We start from the raw sequence: 20,242 nt of genomic DNA, 5'->3' as shown, positions 1-20,242 counted from the left end.
CCAACTCCGTCACCAGTTTTCTGATACAAAGTCCATCTCTTCAATGTTACAATTTATTTGAATGTCCCGCCCACAGCGCGCGTTTTTTTTTTAGTTTTTTTTTTGTGGTTACACAGCGCTTCCTCCAGTTTCACATGACGAAAATGCAGCTGAAACAAAGCGAAGAGACAAGCTACAGTTATGCAACAGTTAATCATTAAACAGTTTTAGATACTGTGATGTATTTTTTTTTAATCTATGTTTTTGTGCATCTATGCATTTGCAAGTGAACTGTGACATTAGGGCCTTATCGAGCACTATATTCTGCAATTTTGAATACTGACTTTGGATACTGTTTTAATTGTGGAAACTTTTTTTTTTTTTAATCTTTTGCTAAGCATTACCTTTCATGGGTAACATTTTGATTTCATTTTGCTGTTTGGTCGTTATTAAACAAATGTGAGTTTAAATTATTAGTAAGTACACACGTTTTGATATTTTCAGAATCATATCGTTCTGAATTAAATTCACTTCTGTTGAAAATATAGTACTGTACCAACAAAACCAATACAGTACATCTAAATGGAAGCCAACTTGTTTTAAAACACTGTACTTTCAGATATGTATTTTTGATATTGTATATTTTTTATGTTCCCTGAAAAACTGACAAAGGTTGGAATGGGCCAAAATGAAATAATCAGATATGCGTCACACGCAGTCACCGAAGTCAAAATGTTTTAGTGTTGGATATGTGAGTGCTGACTGTATAGCATTACACATCCCCACGTGTTCCTACAACTGTTTAAATAACTGTGGCAGGGCGATTGCCCTGCACAGGTGGGAATTAGTGTTGGTGTAATATTATATGTGGAAATTGGTTTATTTTGTGTATTTTTGGAGTTGATTTGTTTGATTTTAATAGATTATTTACAGACAGGGGCTTGATTGAGACTGCTTCCTGCTGGGTTTGGTTAAGAGGAGGGGCAGTGGATGATTGGCTGTGCCGGTCCTCAATCAGCATGTGGGCGGGTCTCGACCGAGTGTCCGTCAGTTTAAAAACATCCGGTGATGCTACAGAGGGGAATCTACGTATACTCAGGAGGGGAGCGTCTGCTGTGCAGGAACGACAGCTGCGCAACCCTGAAACGACAAGCGGTGCTTGTGAAGGCAATGCCCAGCCAAGGCCCTATGAAGCAGCAAGAGTCATTGTATGAATACCGGCTCATAAATTGGTTAGTTTAGGGCAGCGGTCCCCAACCTTTACTGACCCATGGGCAATAATATTAAAAATGTAACATGCTGCAGGCACCATCTTCCTAGATCACTCTGTCTTCATGAAGAAGCATCTTTAGAAAGCCAAATACAGGATATATGTACTGAAAACAACTTAACACTTGCTTTCTGTTTTAAAATGCACGTTTCTATTTTCTTGGCAACTACATTAGGGATCATGTTCTTCATGCTTCTTTGCTAGGCCAGGAAAGTGTGTGAGAACTCCCTTCTTGATCTGAGCACTCCACAATCTAAGCTTCCTTCGGAACGCATTCACTGATCCAATTATATCCTTCACTTGAAGCTCAATGTTCACGGTGTTCAGTTTAGAAGTCAAATCAGTAAGAAACGCTAAATCGGTGAGCCACTGTTGATCACTGAGCTCTTGGTAGTGTTCATTTCTTCCAAAAACATTTTTATTTCTGGAAGGAGTTCCTGAAAACACTCCAAAACTTTTCCCTTGCTGAGCCATCGCACTTCTGAATTCAAAATAAGGTCACTGTACTGTGCATCAAGTTCAGACAGCAGTGTCTTGATCAGTCTGTGTTGCAGTGCCCTGGCTCGGATTGAATTGACAATCTTTACAACTATGCTCATGACATGCTGAAAATTGAGTACTTTTGCGAACAAAGCCTGCAGATGGATGATGCAGTGATCGGGAGTGTCAGGGTCATTTTTGCACATAGCAATGAAGCCGATCTTCTTTCCTAGCATTACAGGTGCACCATCAGTTGTTATTGACACAAGTTTTTGCAGAGGGGCATCGATCTCCTGTAAAGAATGCTTAAAAGCCTGATAAATATCTTCACAGCGTGTTTTGTTTCAATGGTACAACAGCCAGTATGTCCTCTTTCACACTACAATCCCCAAAAACTGCATAACTGAGCCGTGTCGCATACATCTGTTGATTCGTCAACTTGTAGGCTGAAAAATTCGTAGCGCATTAAATCATGTTTTAGCATGCATGTCACATTTTTTGACATTGCTTCAGTCCTCCTTGTTACTGAATTTCCAGAAAGCTGAATATCTTTAATTGCAGACACAATTTCAGAATGGGTTTTAAAGTCTTGAAACAAGGTTTCAGAAGCCGCAAGCATGGCTTCCTTGATTGATGACCTCACCGTCTTCAAATGGTTTCTTGTTCTTTGCAAGAACATGCACAATTTTGAATGACACAATCGTAGCTGCTTTAGACTTACTAACATTTCTTAAAAATAGATTGTTGAGAGGTCAAGGCTGTCTTCAATTCTCTCACCTTTACTTTCCTTAAGTTACTAATCGGCGGGTACTCACATGCAAACGTTTTGTGGTGTGTGGTAAAATGTCGTTCAATGTTGCATCTCTTCGCCACACTGACATGTCCGTGACAAATTAAGCATACACACTTTCCGTGTGAAAGTTGTATGTGTACGTTCTTGCTCTCTTTTGTGGAGGACCTGTGTCAAGTTCGGCCATTATTAAAATGTAAAGCTCTCCGTACTTCTCTTTTGCGCGCAAGGAAATACAGTTCAGAAGCCGAAGAACCATTGTCATGGGAACGTGACGTAACACATTCCTAAAGCGGATTCTATAAATTGCCTGCTACTCAACTGGTACTGTGTAATGGGCAGGGAGGTAGGTAGGGATTATCATTATGTTGGGGACCATGGGTTGGGGACCACTGGTTTAGGGTAGAGTGATCCCAAGTGATGTACAGTGAGGGTTACATAGTGTAGTCGGTTCCTGGAGCGGGACACCTCATTATAAGACTAGCGCTCGCCCTGTGTGGCACCTTTTCTTTGTAGTTTTTGTACTGTGTTTTATTTTGCCTTTTGTACAGCTTGCTGTGTGTCCTCTGTGCTTTACCATCGCAGGTAACGTCACATGATCCCTTTGTTTATTTACTTTATTTTGTGAATAAATCCTGCGCGCCTGTGTTGGTGTTTCAATTCCACATCCCATGGCTCTGTACCAACACACGTGACACGAGCACCCTGTCACAATAAAGTACCTGTATTTGTTTCTTTTCAGTGTTACCATCCTGACAATTTTTTACACTAACTTTAAAGAATGTTTCAAAGTTCTTTTCAAAATGTGTAAGGATTGTTACCCACATTGTGAAACAGGTGACACAGCAATAATGATCAATGATGTATAGGGAACAGAAAAGCCATAGCACTTGTTATGTTTTCTTTTGTTTTTTTTTAATCACTCTTCCTACAATGATATAGAGGACTGATCTCAAACCCCAGTGCATCAGAGCGATGAGAAGAGCTTTGAAACAGAGTTTAAAGTTATAAGTGTTATAAGTTATAAAGTTGTCAGGATGTTAATGAATGAAAAGAATGAAATAATGAAAAGAAAAATTACAGGTACGTTATTTAAACAGTTCTAGCGACACGTGGGGATGTCTAACCATAGGCGCCTAACCCATGTGGCAGAAGGGGCACTTTGAATATGGGGGGGGGGGGGGGGGGGGGTGGACGACACGCGACTATATATTCTTCCTCTCCACTTTTTTCGTTCATTATATATTTATTATACCGTGTTTTCCATTATTTTAAAATCTTTAAAATAAAATATAAAAATGGAAAAGTATTCAGAGGATGGGCCACATTTATAAACAATCACAATAAATTCTCCCGACACAAACATATTGATTTGACACAAGGTCTGCACCGTGGCTAATGTTAGCAAACAATAAGAAAAACGTTAAGTGAATGAAAAAAAAAGGTAAGGAAGATAGGGCCCATGAACAAGTTTAAGTTCAATTCCCACCAAAATCTTTATTTTTAGCTTAGATTAGGCAGTAGTAAATATATCAAGAAGTGGTATTTCAAAATTATACAAGCCTGATTTTACTTTAGTGAAAACGTTGGTGTGGCAAAGTGGCTAGTGAAGGGGAACAGGTGCAGCGGTGATGCGATGCAGGAGTGACAGGCAGACAACGGTATACAGTGGAAAAGGTGCTTTATTTATAATCCAGGTCTGGTGACCGTCAAATAATAAACCCCCGGCTATGCACACCAATGTGTAAAGCACGGGGATAACGAAACAGGGCACAGTCCCGAACAAAAATGAACACACGGTCACCAGTCCTGGGTGAGTGCAGTCGTGCTGGTGCTTAGTGCAAACACAAGTTTTTTTTGTGACGGTAGTGCAGTGGTGCTCCGGATTGTGCTGACCCTCGGCGACAGCTCCGGAGATGTGCTCTAACTGTCTGGTGATGTAAAAAACACAAACAATTACAACACAGACAAACACAACACAAAAACACGTAACACGTCTCTATCTCTCCTTTATTATTGAGAGCTCCTCTCTCAGTCCCTCTCTCAATCCTTCTCTCTCTCTCTCTCTCTCTCTCTCTCTCTCTCTCTCTCTCTCTCTCTCTCTCTCTCTCTCTCTCTCTCTCTCTCTCTTTACCCAAACAAAGGAAAAGAACAGCATTACCCTGGCACCTATATGTAATCCCGCATGATATCTAGGTAAACGGTTGCAGCTGCCTTATTACTTGCAGCTGCCCCTCGTTCACCTGTCAAATCAATACGGTCTTACAACACAGTCTCGCTTCTTTCCTTCTGACCCACTTCCCGGTCCCGGAAACGAACTGTCAGGACAGCCCTTCCAGATACTTCTCCTCCCGTTCTTTAGCGCCCTCACAGGTCGGGAGGAAGATTTATCACCAGAACTCATTGTATTTCTGTCACAGTTGGTTACAATTATTTTTTCATTAAAAACTTGTAACTTAGTTGCTCTTTGCTGATATTAATGTTCAGCTTTCATATCGAAACTTAATAATATATTATGTCTCTGAATGACAAAAAAATGTAGAAATGCTGATTGATAAAAAATGTGACTCAGTATTTACCAATGTAGCTCATGATATATCATCAACTCCATTGGTCCGGGGCAGGTAAATTTCACATACTTAGCACATCAATTTGTATTTATTTATTTATTTTGGTGCTTAAGGATGCTGCCGAACACAACTGTACTCTTGTTAACGTACTATGAGCAATGTATGGTTGATCTGCAGTGCCTGTAATAATGTCATGAATAAGGTGTTTTAACCAATTAGCATTGCCGTGTGAGTGCGGGTACTTATTGTTTCAACCTATCAGCACCAAGCGTTGCCTATAGAGATGGTTTCTGAAAATCTCATAGTAGCTGGATTCGCAGTGATAGCTGAGCTCAGCAATGTCTGATGACAAAACATGAAAAACATTCTCTAGCATCCAGCACTGGATTTAAAACAAAGACGAGCAAGGCATTTTTTAACTGTCAACATACATGTGTCGATTATCAATAAACAAGCCATATTATAACATATTTTAAACAAAGTTAGGCGCCCCAGTGTATAACACTATATTTTTGGGCACCTCGCTACTTACTGTTTAACAGCAGCTGTGAACCTGGACGAACCCACAGCAACAGTAATGTGGGATGTACTTGTGTGGTCACAGCCCAAAATGTTAAATGGACTATGCTAGCCTACCTAATAAATAGCACATATAAAAAGTACACATACTGTGCTAGAGCTCCATTGAATGAGAGATTCATACATTATCCACCTAGCAAAGGAAGATCTTTTTTTTTAATTATTATTTCAGTTAAGACATTAATTTCAGTTTAATTGGTGTCTTAATTAGAAAAAGCAAATCAGAATACATTTCACACCAGAATGAGTCATTGTGATCATACCTAACTGAAGTTTGCTTGGTCTATTTCATGTGAATCCCGCTTCCTAAAGTGGGAAACATTTACTGTGGGTCCCATATGCACTGATTACTGTAGCATTTTCCTGTGCAACAGAAACACTGCTGCACTTTAATGAACTGTGCAGTGACCCTGTTTTATGCTTCCTTCCAGGAGACATTGCTGTTTTTGTTAAACCCCTCAAAATCTCCAAAGGAGAGCAGGTGATGTTGACCACTGATACTTTGCTTTCCGTGGATGGCACTGACAAGCCTGAAGAGCTGATGTATGTCATTACCTCTCCGCCTTCCGGTGGCCACATAGAGTATGTCAGCTACCCTGGGGTGCCCATCACCACTTTCAGCCAGATGGATATCGCTGCACAGACTGTCTGCTTTGTTCATGACAACAGAGCACATTCACTGAAGGAGGTGTTGAGGTAAGACTGCAGGGTATGTGCTTGGAATTTAAAGGCACTATCAAAATGAGAAGTATTACTGCCAAAATACTGTAAAGATAATAAGGTGTATTTATTTACATTGACACATATACACATTTTCAAAAGGGGCATACACACAACATTATTTAATAACCTACTTAAAGGTTTACTAGAAACCAGATCTTCAATTTGTTCCACATTTCAATAGTTTCACAGTACTAGCACATCATAACACATCATACAGTTATGTGCCTTGTTAAAAAGGACCAGGACTGGGACAGAGCCCCTGGCTGCTTTGAGAATGTTACATGGCTGACACAGGACTCAAACCCCCTATAGTAATAGGTGTGCATTATCATTTCATTTCTGTAGATGGGGCGAGAAAAGAACACACACACATGCTGAAGGCATGCCTTGCCTCTCTCGTTGCCAGATTTGTCGTCAGCAACGGCCTGTCCACTCAGAATGGGACGATGGAGATTGCTGTGGAGACTGCTGACCGTGTCCTGCCTACGGTCTCCCGCAATACGGGCCTGCTGGTGCTGGAGGGCTCGATGATGGTGATTCCACCCGAGGCCCTGCAGCTCTCTGACCCGGACACCCCGGCACACAGCCTCACTTTCCAGCTGGCACAGCTCCCACGATACGGGCAGCTCTCCCGGCGCGGTGCCCCGCTGCTTCAGCACAGCTTCACCCAGCTCGATGTGAACAGCAGGGACCTGGCCTACAAACACACTGGAGGGGACTCCCAGATAGACCGCTTCAGCTTTGTGGCTTCTGACGGGACCAACCACGGTTTCCTCATTGACAGGGAAAAGCAGACAGAGCCAGTTTTCTTCACTATCCAGGTACTAGCACAAATCCATCATTTTAATGTAGCAATGTAACTGATTTATGTGCATTGTATCAGTAACGAGGTATTACAATGACACAATAAGGTTTATAATCCATCCTGACCCTGTGTGCATTATAATTAGGGCTTCTGTTTTTTGGTTTTTATTAATTTCATTTTTGTGTAAATCTGGTTTTTATATACTGTATGAAATTTTTGTTTTCAGTTACTTTTCAAGATTCTTGGCGTTTTTTTTCTGTCACAATATGTATAGTATCTCAACAGCACTTGCACATTTCAGTTGTACCTTGTTTCCTTTGCTGTCTTCCATAACAAAATCCCTATGGTCACAGGCATATTCTTCTGGGGTTTTTGTATGTGTAGGCATTTTTTTACATTTTGCCACAATTTGCAATTCTGTTTTAAATTCCAAGAGTGTGTAAATACTTCCTATCGAACTGTAACATAGCTTTAAGTCTCGCAAGTGTGTACAGTCCTCCAATAGAAAGGTAGAAAGGTAGGAATTTGCTGCCACTCAGTAGTTGGGGTGGGTTTAAAGTATTCAGAATGAATCAATGAGAGGTAAAAGTCGGGAAGGAGGGACATTGCCCACCTGCACTGGGAAGTTATTTATTTATTTTTTTTAGGTTATTTTATTTATAATGTAAATTGTTTTTCATTTGGTTATTACTGTTTCCTAAAGTTTAAGAAATGATTTATTTGGGTCTCAATTATCAATAGTTCAAAGGGGAATGAAATCCAATTAACAGAAATCTTTTGGGTCACAAGAAATAATGCATTGAAGATAGTGTTTTATATTGTCAATTTCTGTATTTTTTAATATTAATGGTAAATAAACACAAATAAAAGATAGGATTCATATTATTGTCTGTGGTGTAATATCGGTTTCTGTAAAACCAATGACCGTTGGTAGTTGATTATAGCTTATAAACATTTAAATATAATATTATGGTTGCACATTTTGAGTAATTTATACAGTACATATCTATATAATATATTTACAAATTACACCTATAATTTATAGTCATGTAAATTCTGTATTTAAAGCAATGTAGCACCCAACCAGTCCCAAGCCACCAGTCCCCTGCTTATTTGCTTTTTGTCATCTAGGTAGAGCAACTAGACAAGTCTTCTCCTAGAATCGTTCACCTCCAGTGCGTATCAAAGGTGGAATTGTTGAAGGACGGCCGTTACGGGAGCTACATCTCCTCCAGAGACTTGAAAGCAACAGATGCCAATACCAAGGATGAGGAGATCATCTTCCAGATACTACGGCCTCCTGATTTTGGTTACCTGGAAAACGCGACAACAGGTAAGTGACAAGAGGTTGCAACAGGAAAACCCACCTCTCCTCATCATCTGTTATCACAGAAACTAACCATTAACGAGGGGCTCCCGAGTGGTGCATGGAGTGCAGGATGCTCTCTATAGCCTGGACGTCGCCGGTTCGAGTCCAGGCTATTCCACAATTGGCCAGACGTCGCCCGGGGGGAGGGAGGGTTAGGTCGGCCAGGATGTCCTCAGCTCACCTCGCACCAGCGACCCCTGTAGTCTGGCCGGGCGCCTGCGGGCTTGCCTGTAAGCTGCCCGAGAGCTGTGTTGTCCTCTGACGCTGTAGCTCCTGGGTGGCTGCATGGTGAGTCTGCAGTGTGAAAAAAAGAGGTCGGCTGACGGCACATGTTTCGGAGGACAGTGTGTGTTTGTCTTCGCCCTCCCGAGTCAGCGCAGGGGTGGTAGCGGTGAGCTGAGCTTAAAAAATAATTGGCCATTCTAAATTGGGAGAAAATAATAACAATAATTGGCAACGACTAAATTTATATATATATATATAAAAAAAAAAAAAACTAACCATTAACAAATTAAGAATGATATAAATTAGTTTCATAAAGGAAGTATGATGAAATATTAAGAAGTGTGACAGTAATTTTAAGTGTTATTGGTTTCAAGGAGACTTTGTTCGACAGAGGTTTACTCAGAAGGATTTAAACAGAAGACATATTCTTTATGTCATCAATCCATCTCTGGAGGCCCTGTCTGACAGCCTGGAGTTTTTGGTCTCAGACCCAACAGGAAATACTGGAATTCCACAAATGTGAGACACTTTCATTTTTATTTATTTATTTATTTATTTATTAATCAAAATGAAAATTACCAAACAATCACTTACGATTGGCTTTTGAGCCCATTTGCAGGCAGTCACCAATAGAGATTCCAGGTAGTATTCGTCCAGGACAGAGTAAGCAAACACTGTTACTGCTTGTGTTATCCCTGCTCCGTGGACAAAGAGACTTCAGTCTACAACGTTTTAAGAGCAATAAAACTAACATAAATTTAATTTAAAATCACATTATCATCGTGTTGTTGCTGCAGTATGAAGGCAGGTTTTGGAGGCTAGGTGGACGGCATCCTAAAATTAGTATGTTTAACTAATTATTAACAATAATAAAATATACATTGTATATTCTTTTTTGTTCACATTAAATTCTACTGAATTTTCTGCAGGCTTGAACTGAAGTGGTCTCGAATCGATTTCTCCCAGTCTGAGTATGTGGTGTGTGAAGATGTAGGGACACTTTCATTGCCAATCACTAGAGAGGGCTATGCGATGGAGTCTTCTTTCATTGGAATCAAGGTAAATGCTAATCCTAGTTGTCTTACAGTTCAAGAGAATAAATCTTTTCAATTCAGTGCAATTTGTTATCTTAATGCAAAACTAATGTGACAACTAATTGATATTTGCATCAACATACAATTGAAATGAGCTTCATAATTGCTTAGCATTAATTTTACAGGTAAAATAAACAGTGCTTGACAAAGACACACAATATAAAATAAGAGGCCTCCATGAAATGAATGTAAATTCGAAGCGGTTACTTTATAAAAATGTACATTACCTTCAGATTCTTACAGAAATTGCACGGCGAATGCAGACAGTGTGACTCTTCCTCTAGTGGATAACTAGTGTAACTACAGGTTATCATTAACAAGAGCAATCATATCCACAGATATAACTTTCCATCTTGACTTCAGAGATCTCAACTTCAATTAAATTTGCTTACACTTATTGTAATTTTCACATAGCTCACGTACAGGCCTTAAACACATTGCAAGCATGGCTGTATGTACTGTAAATGGGCAGAGAAAATAAAGCTTCTTGTTTGTTAATCTTGTTGTGTTTATATTTTATTATTTAGGTCAATGAGATCTCTGCTTCTGTCAGGAAGGATTTTACTCTCAGCCCCTCCAGTTTGATCCAGTTTGATCCTGGTATGTTATTAATGTGTTTCACTTTCATTTCTAGAGTAGATTTGTCAAATACCGGACTGGATCTGGGAGGCAAAGTCAGCAAAAGAGTCTTTCTTCTTAGGCGCCTGCTGAGCTCAGAGTGGACTCCTGCAGGGCTGGCCTTTGTTCTCCAGCTTGCCAACATGGGTGTAAAGAGTCAATTGGCTTGGCAGTGGGATTGGTCTGTTTAGATGTTCATTCAAAGATGTTCCTTCAAATGTCATACAAATCTGAAATAAAGTCTTTGAATTTTAAGATAATCTGCTGCTGCAATCTAGCAGATTCTCCCACGATAAACACAGCAAGTGCTGACAGGTGTCATTTACAGTGACCTCCAGTGTCTTTTTATCTATACAGGTACCGCTGGGATGATGTGGCTGAGAGTCAATGTATTTTTCTTTCATTCCCAGGGGTTTCGACCAGGACTTGGAACATAGGGATTACAAGTGACAGACTGGAAGAAGCTGAGGAGGTGTTTGAGGTGGTTCTCAACTCCCCTGTTAACACTGTGCTAGGAAGCAAGACGAAATTAGTGGTGAGAATCACTGACTCAAGGAAAGGTATGAATTGATGTGAAGACACCTGTGAAATCACTCGTACTGGAACCGTCTGTGCTCGGTATAGAGGACGATGGGGTTTCTATGCAGTTGATTGAAACAGTGACAGATCTAAATACCACCATATTTTATCCTATATTTTTAGATAGTGTAATTCATTTCCATTATGTACTGTAGTTCAGCACAATCAGCCATCTTTATTTAGGGAGAAATAAAATAAACAGAAATGTATTTTAATTTGGAAGTACTGTACTTTTTGGAGCTGGGTTATAGGGTAACAATAAAATCAGTATGTGAATGTGTTTTGAACCCAGTGGATCTTGTTTTTTGCACACAGGTCAGTGTAGTAACAGTAAAAACACTGGCCAGGTCCCAGCTGTCCCTCGACTAAGAGGTCAGCCGTCCCCAGTCACTGCTGAGTATCCTCCCCCCAGCCATGGTGTAATCCAAGTGGAGAAAATCTCACTTACCCCTGTAGAGGGCACTGGGTGGACAAGAGGCGATGTATCACAGGAATACAACCCACCTCCACCAAAGAAAAGACTCAGGGTCATTGGAAATGGGAAAACGGTAAGGAACTAACAACAATTGATGGCATTAAGCATAATGTGTGTGTTTTTCAAAAACGTTTTGGGTGACTGCAAAAGTTAACAATTCCTACTGTATTTCAGGATGAGATATTCTTTTATAAAAATGGTCAAAATCAATATAACGATTGTATTTTTTAGGTAAACATGGGGGTGGGGAGATATTGAGTATGAACTGGGAAATGTTCAAGATATTAATAAAGCTGTAGAAGCTTGCATATTTCTAAAATTGGACTGTGAGGAAACCAGAATGTACATGTTTATGCTGTTTTATCAACCATAACTTCAAATACTCACAGCTTTTAAGAAAAAATGGTAAAACCTGTAATATAATATTACAACAAATGCATTATTTAAGCCTACATCTAATTCCACCAGCTGTTGCTAATGAATTATAATGGATTTTGTTGTTGTTTGAGAGGGCCAAATTGTGGGTGAAAATTGATTAAAAATAATAATAATAATAACTTTTGATAAAACGAGGAATTTTGGAGTACTATATTAGTAAAGACCATAGCTTTTAAGTTAAAAAAAGTTATATTTACTCAACTTAATTCACCTGGAAATGATTACAAATGTTTTCTTTGACTCCATTATTTAGCATCTTCCTGAAGTACTTCTTTCTTCCTAACAGGTCCATCCTTCATATGTTGAACGAAATGGGACAGATGTAGTGTTTACAGTAAGTTAATTTCATTGGGTTATACTATTTTTATATATTATTCATGATCATGGCTAAAGGTTAATTCTAATTACTGCAAATTTTCCATGCCCTGTCTGAGGGCATTATTGTCTTTAAAGATACATTACAATGTACAATACAAAACCATATTTAAATTAGATCGGGGTTCAACACAATTAACTAAAACATTAATCATCAGGTGTTTTAAATAAAGAGTTAAAAATAAAATACAATCTAAAATTAAAATAGAAGATTTTCTTGCTTTGGCCCATATTTTTATTCACACATCATGGGTCATAAATTAGCTGGAAATTCAACTTTCATTTTGCAGTGCTCATAAGAACATAAGAGCATTTAAAAAAGCACGAACAAGAGAAGGCCATTTAGCCCATCTAAGCTTGTTCGGTTCCTAGTAGCTGATTCATCTCAGAACGTTGTGAATGTTATGTTCAGGGTTCCTCTGTTTAGTTAATAAATTGAAGCTACGCCTTTAAGGAGTGTCGTGAGATTCAGGAGACTGTCGTAAGCCAGGTTGTTAGTGTTTTCCGGTCGAATGGAGATAGAGAGAGACGGCTAAGAGAGTGTATGAAAAACAACAATAAAGTGCAGTTACAGTTTACAGTTATAACTGACTCCTGTGTTTTCACTATATCACAGTGAAGTTGGCCAGGAGAAAGAAAATGTATCTTATGAGCATCTTACTGTATCCAGATCATGCTCATTCCTGCAGCAATGTCGGTGCTCTGATTGCAATATATGGATTGTTGTGGGAACAGTAAACAAGCATTGTTGCAGATGTGCACATAGATCTGAAGGCACATTCTGAAATATATTTGCAACCAAGATCATTTCTGCTGCCCCCAAGTAACTATTCCTGTATTATTGTCTCGTCTCACTTAATTCACTATCATCGCTCTAACTGTATTGTCCTCCCTTGAATGCTTCCTCTTTGTATTCAGTACCATGGGATCATGTCGCTCAGAGTGGAGGATGATAGCTCTCCATCTAACTCTGGCAAAAGAGCCAAGGTACTGGTTACCAGTAGAGGGCAGCAGAGGTATCCTGTTGGTTCTCCTAGATCCACTGAGCTCCTGCATTCTGACAGAGCCACTGTCCACTCCACAAAACAGGTACTGAAACACAAGTAATTTTAAGCATGAATGAAACTGCAAAATCTACTCCTATACTTTGCATTACTTCTGTATTGCAAACTCTTATTATCATGCCTTACCAAATCCTTTATGGTAATCGTCTTGTACTAAGGGACAGTGGTCACACAATGGCAGCTACATTGGTCTGAGCCTTTGTTAGACTGGTACCACAGAGGTAATCTTTTCATATTTTGACATTAAAATGTTATCACAATAGTACAAATAAACAAATACACACATCAAGTGTAGTTACTTATGGACAGTGGCGTATCAAGGATATTTTGAACTTGGTAAAAGCGATTTTAGAACAGAAATGTATTACTGATTACACTCTGGCACACAGAGTAAAGCTGATTTGGGATTTCTTTGTAGGATGACTACAGCAGATCCTTTCCTAAGCCCTGCACACCTGACCTGAAACGCCTTCTTCATTTTGACCAAAGTGCCCAAAAACTGTTTCATTGTGATGGGATTTCTTGGAAACCATGGAAGCCAACCAGTGATGTAATTCCCTTTCTGCATTAAATGACTATGTCTTGCCTTCTTGTTGCCTTCTTTTCATACACCATGGAAACATGCTTCATGAACAGCTTGACAGATTATTCAATTGAGATGATTAGTTAAATTAAACTGATGGGATTGTTTTTAGTTTAAAAAAAATATGGGGCAGTTCATTCTCATGCATTCCCCTAGAAATACTACTTAGAGAAATTGACTTTTCTTTCATTTCAGGACATCAATGCTAAAAAATGTCCTCCTGGATGGATCTACCATGGAACCCATTGCTACTACATCAGCACTGACCACAAATCAACATGGAATTCAGCTGCAAGAGCTTGCAAGGAAATGTAAAGGCAACATTGCATTGCTCATGCAAATAATATAATATATGCATCTGAAAATCTGATACTCTTGGTTTGTTCCTTGATTGTGTATTGTATTATCCCCACTGGCAGATGTATATCTCCAGCAACAGAGATGCAATAGCACTGTTTTTAATTCATGAGTATCAGAATCAGGGTCATGGTGCCCTACATATTTCTGGCTAGTGATTGTTTGGTTAATGGTTTTATCATACTTAGATGTTTTACATACCTTCAAAACTGCTTATCAAATTGTGTTGAAACAGTGTATCATGGGAACAGTTTGCCTGATTTTGATCAATCTTTGCATGGACATTTGTTGTATTAAGTTATTGAATATATTGGCATGTAATGCAGGACCCAGCATTGTACAAAAGCATACAATTCATGGTAACTCATTATTTTAATGGAAACTATGTTATGTTTCTGAAAGGAGGATCCGCCTCTAATCACATACGCAATCAGAATGTTCCTATAAAGAGTCCTTTGCCCATGCCTCCTTGTTGTTTCTTTGTTTGGTTCTCCTCCCCTGCCTCCACCTTGCAATGTGCCTTGTCCAGGGTGCCTCTGCTGCCACTGACTGTAAGCTGCCATAAATCATCAAAGTGCCACTTGCCCTGCTGCTGGCAATAGCTATCATACTCATGCATCCACCTCAGCAGCTCAGCCAGCTCACGAGGGGAGGTAATGTCGCCCAAAGTGCCACTTGCCTTGCCGCTGGCAATAACTGCTTATAATCATTATAAACACTTCAGCATTACATGGGGAAGGTGGTCCAGAGTGCTACTGGTCCTGCCGCTGGCATGACTGTCATTAATCAATAACCGTTACATCCGTCAGCCAGTATACTGGCAGCTCTAGAGCTCAATGGACAAGGATACGGGCCAAAAATTATATTACGTTCTCTTGGTCCTTCTGTCAAACGCAATAAAGATTCTGTCAAATCAATCTTTGGTGGAGGTCTCCTGCCTGAATTAGTAAACTTTATTTTCTGTTTATCTTTGGACAGACATCGTGGCAATCTGGTTAGTGTCCTCTCAAAACCTGATATGACGTGGCTGTGGGATTTCAGCGGAAGGAAGCCATTTTGGATTGGTATGAATTTCAGAAAATAGAGTAGAGTGTAATAGATATTATGTCAGTCGGAACATTATTATGAAACCAAAACATTTTCCTGAAAGATGCTGTCATGCATTAAAATTCACGAGATCCCATCCATAATTTATTTGCTGCCAATTTCAGCATTTTATGAGCAGAAAAATGGCTTGCATAAGCAGTGACAAAGTGAGCCACTTTCGAACCCAGGCATCCAGTGGTAATCACCTAGTTCATTAAAGGGATACTTTTATAGCTTCAACATTTTGCTGATATTTACATTTTGTACCTGTTTAATACCCTATCATGTGTGTGCTCTATCAGTCTGTATTGGCTGTATTTGCTGACATCATCAGGCTTATAGCAAAATGGCCTTTTTCAACCAATTCTAATGAATAACTGCTGTGAAGAAGTTTTAGAAATGACCACTAGGAGTGTGCAGCTGTATTTTATTCTCACGTGACAACACTGAGGCAGTATATGGAAAATCTCATCAAAAATGTGAGGGGACAGAAATTATAGCTGCACACCGTGGTCATTTTTAACCACCTCAGTTCAGAAATTCTGCTCTTGAAAGCTGTTGAAAAATGACATATTTTGCTGGAAAAGCTTGTAAAATATGTTTAAATATGGTGTAAGCTGAAACACAAACCCAGCATACAATGATAGAGAACACACTGCATCATCTAATCCCTAAAATGTATGTTTTTACAAGTGGTTTGTAACTGAAATATAAGAGATTATATAACCACCTATCAAAACATAATAAAGACTGTTATTGAGAATTATTTGAATGAATACAATGTCCAGGAGTTGGCACCAATAAGATGAATTGTGGGTAATATCAATAATGAATGCTTTCACGTTTCCCACAGGCCTGAATGACAGAGTGAAGGCAGGGAAATGGAGTGGCTTGGTGGAGAGCCAGTGTCCTTCACAAACTGGAGGAAAGGACCCCCACGGGCATCAAGGAAGGCTGGAAAGAACTGTGTGTTAGTGCAGAGAAGAGGGAAGTGGCAAGTGAAAGATTGCAGAAAAGGAAAAAGTCATAACTATGTCTGCTATGTGAAAACATGAGGAAACCTGACCATCTGTGAGACACAAAAAGAAGGACATTAAGTATACAATACAGGTTTCTAGTATAAAACGTGAAGGTTTGTTAATAAAACAGGCACCCCTTTAAGTATTGGTTATCTGTGATTATTGTTATAAACTGTATGATATTTTGAATGGGGTTACTAATTCTGTACTCAAAGAAGAACCTTCTTTCGGTCTGTAATTTGAATACTTTTTGTACTGTGTATAGCAGTATCCATAAGTGTCCAGTGCCACCCTTTAGAAAAAGGAAATGGGTTTATACTTTATTTAATGGTCTGCTTGGTTAAAGGTAACTAGAATATTTTGTTATAAAATAACAACTGCTTATTGTACATATTTTATTCTACATGTATTTATTTTTAATCAAGCACACAATGCTAAAAGAAGAGCTTTGTGTAACTAGTGTGTTTGTATGCTGGTGATTCTGGTGCCTTCATAACTGTTATAACCTGGTGTCAAGGGTGACTGTCCAGTCCTGCTTTAGGTTTTGTGATTTAAAAGCATTGCAAGTTACAACAACAGAAATTTTAAAATACTTTGCAGTTGAGGGCATTTATGATGTACTAACAGTGCATTTAGTAAACAGCTCTGCTATTCATAAAGGACATGACAAGAATGAGATAGAAACAAAATAAACTTCATTTCACAATAAACAAATATGTCATATTTGTAATTGCACATGCATACCTATCATCTTACAAAGTTGTACTGAAACACTGGTTTTATCCTTATGATGACTACAACTGTTGTGATAAATTAATTCAATCTGATAATTCTGGTCTGTCAAACATCATAATGTTACTTAACACAAGAAATATAAATAGTGTTTTCACCAGGGTGGTTACTGTAGTTCAGGGGTCTCCAACCCTGGTCTTGGAGAGCCCCAATCCTGCAGGTTTTTTAGGTGTCTTTAGGTCAGCAATGGCTAAAGATCAAGAACACATGTTTGTCTTGACTAATTAAGCCAATAATTCATTCAATTAAGTAACTGAGAGCTTGGTTGAAACGAAAACCAGAAGACCCTGTAGCTCTTCAGGATCAGGATTGGAGACCCCTGGTATAGACCATTTGTTTTGACAATATATTACAAAGGTATGTATGTAATTGAATTATGGTAATTTATTAAGTTTTAATGCTTGGTATCAAAGGACCATGGTAAGTTTCCAAAGAAGTTTTTCTACTACAAATCTAGAATGGTGAAGGACCCAGAACAGTCCATAAAGATAGTATCCGGATCTGCATATGCATTGTCATGGCACTTAAAGACATTGAGTGGCTGGACTATGACTATGTTGTTTGGTCGTTAAGCAGAGCTCTGTTCTCTATCTGGTCCACCTCTGGAACAGACACTATTTCACATTGGAAGTGGACAAATCTCTTTGGAAACTTACCATGGTCCTTTTGCCAGATCATCCTTTTTGACTGGAAATGTAGATTAGCATTGTCCCATAGGCTTGATATTATACACAGGGTATATGAGAATGCTTAATGTCAATGTTAAAAAAACAAAAGGGAAGAGAAAAACAGGACAGGACAGTGTGATGTCCGATTTGCAGGTAAACTGCAAATACTGCATGCCTCAGTACATAATAACACACAATATCAAACAAGTGAGGATGGCTCACTAACAAATGAGTGGCAAAGACACATTTCTCATTGAATGCCATCCTCATTCATGTCACAAGACATTACCTAAACCAGATGGCTCATGAAGATGTGCTTTTTTTATCTCTGAATTTAAAAAATAATAATACAGCTTTTTTGTCATTTTTAATGCCTATTCTTGCTGCCTTTCTAATGTTACTAGGACCAAATAAAAATTAAATGTGTACATTATCTCAACAATACTATCCTATGGCAGTATACTGTGCTTAAAGAAACTGAACATGTAAAATATTTGTGAGAACCGGGTATTTCCAGAGCAATTGTTTGTTTAAATGATATTGCCTTTAAATTTTTCTCTTAGAAACTGAACATGGTGCTAAATTAATAACATTTTCATCAGGTTTTGCCAGAGATGATGTTCCCAGTTTACTAAGCGTTTGCTTGTAAGGTTAATTTGTAAATTGTTTCTTATCAAATGGGGTAAACTTTGCTGCGCAGCAAAACTACTGGCTTAATGTCTGTTATATGTGTTTGTCCATTTATCAAAGTTGTATGTTACTTTTATATTACAGTTATGTACTGTATTAATGTTTAAGAATGTAATAGAAATGTAATTAAACCTAAAATATTTTAAGATGTGTTAATATTGTTTTTATATACATTTTTCTTACTAGTTTCTGGTGTTTTTTTTATGTAATAGGTAAAGTAGTTTAAAGTAGTCAAATGAACAGTCACTTATAAATTTGATTATATACATACGTAAGCTAATGATAACCCCTCATTAGATTAGAGGGAGACAACCTAACTTTAATCATGCAATATGTATTTGTACTTAAGGACCAGGGAAAAGTTAGGCTTTATGGTCTTTTAGGGTTTAATTATATATATATATATATATATATATATATATATATATATATATATATATAATGTCATTAAATTTGGATTGAATAATAAGCTTGTGGGTTTAGTCTATGGAATAAACTGTTTATTCCATAGGTTCCCAATAGAACAAAAATAAATAAAATCAGTCAAAAAAATAAAATATAAATAAAATATAATCACCCAATAATATACCAAGAAGAGACATATATTATTGTGATGCTAATATTTTTTATCCATGTTTTTTTTTTTTCTTAAATAGAGAAATGTCTGTTTTCCCTTTATCTTGTATTTTCAATTTTGTGCTTTTAAAAAAATGTTTCACTGAATGAATCTGTTATTGGTATGAATCTTGCTGACTTCCCATCATTCCATGCTTGAATTTCCATGTCTTTATTTAAAATGTACTTTGCTATAAGTTGCATGCACAGGATATTTTTTTATATATATATATATATATATAAAAGCTTGAGGAAAGCAGAATATACTGAATGCAATTATTTCCCAGACCTTAATGTTGTAATATATAATAAAGAAATTCTCCAAAATAGACAATAGAGACAGACCCAGGCTGTCGGTGTCTACCAAAGGGCTGATGGAAACTTAATAGTATAGGGAGTATAAGAAACAATCAAAGTACACATATGTATTTATGAATCACTATTCCACACTGCAAGAAGTTAAATGTCCTTCTATTCCTAGCTGTTTTTGTCTATATATACACACAACAGAATAATACAAGTCCACTGGTTGCTTGTGAAACACATGATTTCCTATAGCTCATGAACATAAATATTCTTACCCTAAACCTGCATTTGCACATTTAAAACCCATTGAGTCTGTCTGTCTGATGAATTAGGACAGAGACTCAAATGACCCCATACAATCCCAAAAAATAAATAAATAAACTTGATTGATTGACATGGGGCTCAGATGTGCTATGTGGAGACTGTTACTGGCTGTTTGGGATTTTGTGACATGGGGCTGTGGTTTCCTAAAATATATTGTTGTGTTCCCTTTTAAAATTGGTTACAACATTTACATTTAAGGTACAGCAATTTGTTTGTTTAGTTCTGTTATGTCTTTTGTACTAAAAGACACAACAAAATGATCTGCTTACAGTTAAAGTTGTTTTTTCTTATCACCACCCAATCGAAGTACCCCCCCCCCCTCCCCCAAAAAGTATTTATTTAAATTTGATAGAAAGTGTGATTTTCTGT

General features: G+C 38.1%; 1 protein-coding gene and 1 long non-coding RNA gene across 3 annotated transcripts; one reads left to right on the top strand and one right to left on the bottom strand.

Annotated features, from left to right (window-relative positions):
- Positions 1–4,183: 4,183 nt before the first annotated feature.
- LOC131705215 (uncharacterized) lies at positions 4,184–4,817 on the bottom strand. The gene is made up of 2 exons (XR_009310236.1): positions 4,681–4,817; positions 4,184–4,450 (listed from the first exon to the last, which is right to left on the bottom strand). It is a non-coding gene; the product is annotated as an uncharacterized LOC131705215 (long non-coding RNA).
- A 1,286-nt stretch (positions 4,818–6,103) lies between these two features.
- Positions 6,104–16,613, top strand: LOC131700661 (FRAS1-related extracellular matrix protein 1-like). Of its 2 annotated transcripts, none has more exons than XM_058999272.1 (14): positions 6,104–6,364; positions 6,798–7,212; positions 8,328–8,529; positions 9,165–9,309; positions 9,720–9,849; positions 10,412–10,484; positions 10,913–11,062; positions 11,397–11,629; positions 12,281–12,328; positions 13,288–13,458; positions 13,852–13,983; positions 14,212–14,327; positions 15,352–15,437; positions 16,313–16,613. In XM_058999272.1, the coding sequence occupies exons 1-14, from the start codon at positions 6,153–6,155 to the stop codon at positions 16,432–16,434; spliced, it is 2,235 nt and encodes a 744-aa protein (XP_058855255.1). In that variant the 5' UTR covers positions 6,104–6,152; the 3' UTR covers positions 16,435–16,613. The 2 variants fall into 2 exon arrangements, with proteins under 2 accessions (XP_058855255.1, XP_058855256.1); XM_058999273.1 differs by having other exon boundaries at positions 6,254–6,364; positions 6,737–7,212.
- Positions 16,614–20,242: the final 3,629 nt, after the last annotated feature.

Source organism: Acipenser ruthenus, chromosome 2, assembly GCF_902713425.1.
Source record: "Acipenser ruthenus chromosome 2, fAciRut3.2 maternal haplotype, whole genome shotgun sequence".
Lineage (NCBI taxonomy): Eukaryota > Metazoa > Chordata > Actinopteri > Acipenseriformes > Acipenseridae > Acipenser > Acipenser ruthenus.
The sequence above is the reverse complement of the archived record's forward strand: the minus strand, read 5'-3'. Positions and strand labels throughout refer to the sequence as shown.